Source organism: Chiloscyllium plagiosum, chromosome 5, assembly GCF_004010195.1.
Source record: "Chiloscyllium plagiosum isolate BGI_BamShark_2017 chromosome 5, ASM401019v2, whole genome shotgun sequence".
NCBI lineage: Eukaryota > Metazoa > Chordata > Chondrichthyes > Orectolobiformes > Hemiscylliidae > Chiloscyllium > Chiloscyllium plagiosum.
This window is the reverse complement of record NC_057714.1, coordinates 100,353,524-100,360,026: the sequence shown is the minus strand read 5'-3', so window position 1 is coordinate 100,360,026 and position 6,503 is coordinate 100,353,524. Positions and strand designations below refer to the sequence as shown.

At 40.2% G+C, this 6,503-nt stretch overlaps 1 protein-coding gene across 2 annotated transcripts in view; it reads right to left on the bottom strand.

Moving 5' to 3' along the window:
- Positions 1-6,503, bottom strand: part of ptprn2 (protein tyrosine phosphatase receptor type N2) — a 944,464-nt gene that overhangs the window by 588,477 nt on the left and 349,484 nt on the right. For both annotated transcript variants that reach the window (XM_043690699.1, XM_043690698.1), the window contains exon 10: positions 3,991-4,077. In XM_043690699.1, coding sequence (XP_043546634.1) covers positions 3,991-4,077 — 87 coding nt within the window. The remainder of the gene's footprint in view (positions 1-3,990; positions 4,078-6,503) is intronic.

Sequence of the window (6,503 nt, the reverse complement as noted above, 5' to 3'; positions counted from 1 at the left end):
TACCCCTCGTTGCATTAGAGCCAGTCTCCATACCAGAAACTTGGTTGTTCGTGCTACATTTCCCTGAGAATCCATCACCCCTTACATTTTCCAAAACAGCATACCTGTTTGAAATGGGTATATCCACAAAAGACTCCTGCACTAGCTGCCTACCTCTCTTACCTTTCCTGGAGTCAACCCATCTATGTGACTGTATTTGAGACTTTCCTCCCTTCCTATAATTGCCATCCATCACATACTGTTGCTGTTGCAAATTCCTCATTGCTTCTAACGGTCTCTTCAACCAATCCATTCGATCTGATAAGATTCGCAGCCAACAGCATTAATAGCAGATATAATCCGCAGTAACCCTTAAACTCTCTTTAAACTCCCACATCTGACAAGAAGTACATATCACTCTATTAAAGGCCATTTTTGCTCCTTCACAATGTACAGACCCAGAAATTAACACCGTCTTATTCCTCTTCAAACACTGCCCCAGGTTAAATGAATAGTTATGGCTTATATTTTAAGTATAATCAAGAGACATATATCAAAAAACATATAATCAAGAAAGAACCCATTCTACTCACTACTGCAGATTCCCTGTAGGCCACACTTAAAACATCGATTAACTTATCTGATCCTGTGCTGTGAACTTCGCCCAACAATTCCTGCAAGATTAGTTGTGAATTTCACTGTTTGATAATTTTCCCAGATGCACTCTGATGTCCAATGATACATGAATTCAAACAGCAAAGGCAGTAACTGTGCAGGTTCTCTCTCTCCTGAAATGACCTCACCACGTGCTTCCTTTGTCTGCTCTCCTCCCTTTTAAAACTGCTGTTATTTTGACTTTTTTTTTCTAAAGTTCCAAAACAATGCAACAGCATATAAAACAGTAATTGCTGCTCCTGGAATTTGAGGAAATCTCCTCCAGCACCTAAAATACCTCAAAAAAGGAGTAGCTGTTACAGCCAGAAATTTTTCCCATCCTCCATCTTGGATTACCCAGCTAAGGATTCACTCGATCTATCCTGACATATGCTTCCTTCTTTTTCTCAACCAAACCCTCAATTTCTTTAATTATCCAGCATTCCCTATACCTACCAGCCTTTCCTTTCACCCTAACAGGAATATACTTTCTCTGGATTCTTGTTATCTCATTTCTGAAGGCTTCCCATTTTGCAGCCGTCCCTTTACCTGCGAGCATCTGCCCCCAATCAGCTTTCAAAAGTTCTTGCCTAATACCGTCAAAATTGTCCCTTCTCCAATTTAGAACTTCAACTTTTAGATATGGTCTATCCTTTTCCATCATTATTTTAAATCTAATAGAATTATGGTCGCTGGCCCCAAAGTGCTCCCCCACTGACACCTCAGTCACCTGCCCTGCCTTATTTCCCAAGAGTAGGTCAAGTTTTGCCCCTTCTCTAGTAGGTACATCCACATACTGAATCAGAAAATTGTCTTGTACACACTTAACAAATTCCTCTCCATCTAAACCCTTAACACTATGGCAGTCCCAGTCTATGTTTGGAAAGTTAAAATCCCCTACCATAACCACCCTATTATTCTTACAGATAGCTGAGATATCTTTACAAGTTTGACAACGTTATATCTTGACAACTGGAAGCGGCAGATTCAAACCACTATAAATGCCGGAGGAAACATCACAGAAGCGCTTCACAGGAGGCTCCCAAGCACTGAGGATGTCACCTAGACAGGGGATGAAATGTCTGCAACACAAATTCCCAGCTCGGTGAACAGAACCACAATTACAACTTTGTTTCTCAATTTCCCTCTGACTGTTAAGGGGGTCTATAATACATATCCCTTTCTTATTTCTCAGTTGAGTATGCAGACCCGTGGGTGCATATTGGTGGACCTATGACAGGGAGGGTAAGTATTTAAGATCATTAGCAGAAACTCAGCAGACCTGGCATCATGTGTGGGGAGAATGCAAAGCTAATGTTTTGAGTCCAGTGACCCTTTTTCAGTTCCAACAAAGAGTCACTGGACTTGAAACATAAACTCTGTTCTCTCTTAACAACTACGCCAGATCTGGGACTTTCTCCTTTTGTGTCAGACTTCCAGAACCTGAAGTTCTCTGTTTTTAAGGTCATTTGGTTTGTTTTCAGTTGAGAAGAATCAAGGATTTAAAAAGCTTTTTTTTAAAGTTAGTTCAAGGTTGAGTTCAAAATCAAGTTTAGTTTCTAGCCCCAAAGGTCAAGGTGGGTCAGAGACCCTGTCACATCAGAAGGACAGCTTTGTTTGTTATTCTTCCAATCCGGGAGAATCATATCATATAAACCCTATAATGTGGTAAGATGCCATTCGATCCATTGGGTTCATACTGACTCTCTGAAGAGCATCCCACCGAGACCCACCTCTCTATTTCCCCCATGGCTAATTCACCCAGCTTGCAAATCATTGGCCTAATTAGGTTGATTAGAAATCTACAGGTTGTTAGAATTGAGAACATTTAAGCTTTCAGATTTGTGAATAGTTCATGTTCACAGACTTGGAAAGGACCAATCAAATTGTCTCCACAATCCATAGCAAAGAAACTGTGATAAATAAATTGAAATTTAAAGATTGCGATGAAGCTGTAAAGTCTCCATAATGGATAATCTTTGAGAGAAAGTGAGGACTGCAGATGCTGGAGATCAGAGCTGAAAATGTGTTGCTGGAAAAGCGCAGCAGGTCAGGCAGCATCCAAGGAACAGGAGAATCGACGTTTCGGGCTTAAGCCCTTCTTCAGGAAGAAGGGCTTATGCCCGAAACGTCGATCCTCCTGTTCTTTGGATGCTGCCTGACCTGCTGCGCTTTTCCAGCAACACATTTTCACCTCCATATTGGATAGTCTTGGGAAACATATTGAAACAACATTCTTCTATTTTAAGATCTTTCTAACATCTTCTATATTGAGACAGCTTGGTTTTTGTTCTTTCCCCTTTTATGTAATAAACCTCTGCTCTATTGTTAAGGAAAATGTGTAGCCTCGTGAGAATAAGTCTCTATGACTAATGACCATCTTGTCGAACTAAACAAAAAAAAACTGTTTGATCAAACCAGGCTCCTTTCTGAATTGTGCAGTATTACCATCAACTGGGTTCATAACAATACATCCAAACAGCCCGTTGATTGAAAGCTACTGGAGATAGGCAGCAATATGAAGGAGGCTGTGGTGACCAAACACTGGTTTAACAATAGAAAACAGGAGAGAAATGAAAATGGTTGTTATCCCAGTTGAAGATATCACAAACAGTGTCCCACCAGAATGTCTGCTTGAACAGATAGCTGTCACAATATACATAAATGACTGAAATAAGGGAACTATAAGCAGAATTCAACTGATAAAGATTTGTAGAAAGTGAGGACGGCAGATGCTGGAGATCAGAGTCGAAAAGAGTGGTGCTGGAACGTGTAATGTGTCATGCAGCTGTTAATAAACTATTCACTAGAATCTGGAGCAACTTAGCAGGTGATTGATTGCTGAATGGTATTAAATGCCAAAGAAGTGCAAAATAATGAATGTTAGTATAAAGAACAGTAAAATAACTGCAGGGTAAATTATTGTGACTCTAGGTATTGGTAGAGGATGCAAACCAGACCAATGAACATATTTCAAAACCAAAAGCATTGGGAGCCATACATAAGTTCTGGAAGGACTTATTTTTGCTGTCGAAGGATTATTGGCCAAGTTATCATTTGATATCATGATTTCTGTGAATTCTTTCAAACGGAGTTAAACAGACTGAGTTTGATGGTATGTCAAAATGGTGAAGCTGCATTGAGGAAGGGAAAGGATGCCAGAGTGGTAACCCATGAATCAAAATAGTCTTCAAGAACCAAACATTTTTTCTGATTGATTTCTGCTTGTTATGTGGCTAAGCCTTGTTTATACAATCTCCATATTCTGATCATCCTGAGCAAAAGCAACAATAGTACAAACAACCAGCACCCCCAACCCTCCCCCATGCCGAATAATATGAGAGATGGAATACTTACCTGATATCTTCAAAGATACTGATTTGCAGCTTCAGAAGATGTGACAAATATTCCATTAATTCCAAGCCCTTCTCAGAACTCAGGGGGCTGTTGAGATGGAAAAATGCAGCATCAGTAATAGAGTTCATTAATAGCGGCTGAGTTAAAGGTCCCAACTGGGTTGTCACCTTTGACCAGAAGAGACTGCAAACAGCAACACATTATATTCCTATCACACTGCAAGGGTAATGGCAAGGGAATTGGGATCAGGTGGCACTTAAGGTATGATGAATAACCCAAATTCTTCACCAATCAAACAATTAGATGTAAGCAGAATCATTACAAGAGATACAATATATCAACAGTCATTCACTGTTTATTATTAAAATCTGAAAAGATTTCTTGCTGGGCTTACTAATTATTGAGGTTTACCATCAATTTGTAGGACATTCTCATTTGAAATGTTATTTCCATAAATAAGGATTTTGCTAAAGGTTAGTGCTGTGATTTGTTCTGTTGCATTACACTATTTACCCTCTCTCACAATACCTCGCCTCAATCTACGATGATCCTGTCTGCACCAATTAGTTCATATAAGATGGTGTTTTGTATTAATGCTAAACTACTCCAGCAGGAGAAGTAGGCTTTGAGATTTTCGAGTTTTTACAGGTTAGTAGTTCCACTGTCACTTCATGGTTACAAAGCTGATAGAAAAATGGAGAAGGAACAGAGATACAAAAGCCTTTTGCTGACGAGAACAAAGCAATCTTACATAATACATCTCAAACCTAGATTTTCAAAAGTGCCAAAACTGGCTACAAACATTAAGCTATCTGCAAGACATCAAATATGAACACTGTGTGATTTAAAATGCTATATTAATATATTTAGTTAGACTGTAACGCATCCATTTTAGAATCATTAAATATCTGAAGAAGCCAACTGTGAACATTCCCAGGGTAAACATTATTGACTCAGTGCAATTATTTTGTTAGCAATCTGCAAAAAAGTATATTTTCATTTATAAACTACTGAGTTTGATGGTAGATCAAAATGATGAGGTTGCATTGAGGAAGGGAAAATATGCCAGAGTAGCAACCCATGAAACAAAATAGTCTGTGGCTGTTACAAACTGAAGAGGAGGAGGGAATCAGCTGCCCTCCTTTTAAACCCCTCTCTGTTGGTCACAATATATTTTATTAATGTATTTTTAGCTCTCAGCTATCACACTTCAATTAGAACAGTTTGCTAGAAAAAGAAGGAGCCAATTAACAAAGTTTTATCAAATGAATGAAAGGAAAATGTTATTACCTAATAATCATCTAACAGACACAGAAACACAGGTAATACGTTTAAAAGGGATTGTGTCTGGTGCAGACAGGGAGAAGTAGGGTTATGGAGTTTTGAAGTCCATAGAATCTCTGAGGTGTTAGATTTTAAACATGAGGCCAGAGTTGATTAATTGTTGACTCATTTTCACAGCAGAATCTGTAGATGTCTGGAGTTCGCAGTGACTGGATGTGTTCCCAAGTTGTTGTTTTTTTCACTGCACATTTTGTTTTGGGACAGTGAGAGAACCAGGAAGGGCAAGAGAGATAGACCAAGGCTTCCAAGTTCTGATGATATTGCCCCATGTATTTCTCTCTGCTCTGGGCTGGTGATCAAAAGCAGTTGTTGAAATAAAATTCAGTGTGTATTCTATTGCTTTTTCAAGTTGGCTACTGGCAGGAGAGTTTTTGTCTCTCAATAACGTGAAACTATGAAATACATGTCACTGACTCAGTCGCTTGGTTTCAATGTCTTTAGATGACTATGGTGATTCCAGTCCAGGCTGCTTCATTTATTGCGCATGGGTCTCACAAAGCCCATCATAGTCTGTGATCAGGTGACAACTGTAGCTATTTTGGGTCCAAGTTTCTTCCTTTCTGAAAATCCAATTTGGTCCATGAGAGGTTTCAGGTTGTACAGTCAGATCCTCTTCCAGGGCAGGTGGGACCTGTACAATAAGGACAGGTTGCACCTAAACTGGAGGAGCATCAATATCCTGGCAGGGAGGTTCACTAGTGCCACTTAGGAGGGTTTAAACTAGTGGAGTAGGGGAGTGAGCACCAGAGCAGTAGGTCAGTATGTGGAGTGATAGAGGAGAACATGGAGGTTAAGTCAATTAAGTCTAATAGGAAGAGCAGGCAGGGCCAGGTTAATGAACACAGCGGGACTGGCAATCTGAAGTGTATTTATTTTATTGCCAGTAATATAACAGTAAGGCAGATGAGCTTAGAGGCTGTTGAAACTTTATTGCTGGAACGGCACAGCAGGTCAGGCAGCATCCAGGGAGCAGGAGATTCGACGTTTCGGGCACAGGCCCTTCTTCAGGAATGAGCAGAGAGTGTTCAGCAGGAGAAGATAAAAGGTAGGGAGGAGGGACTTGGAGGAGGGGCGTTGGAAATGTGATAGGTGGAAAGAGGTCAAGGTGAGGGTGATAGGTCGGAGTAGGGTGGAGGCGGAGAGGACAAGAAGAAGACTGCAGGACAGGA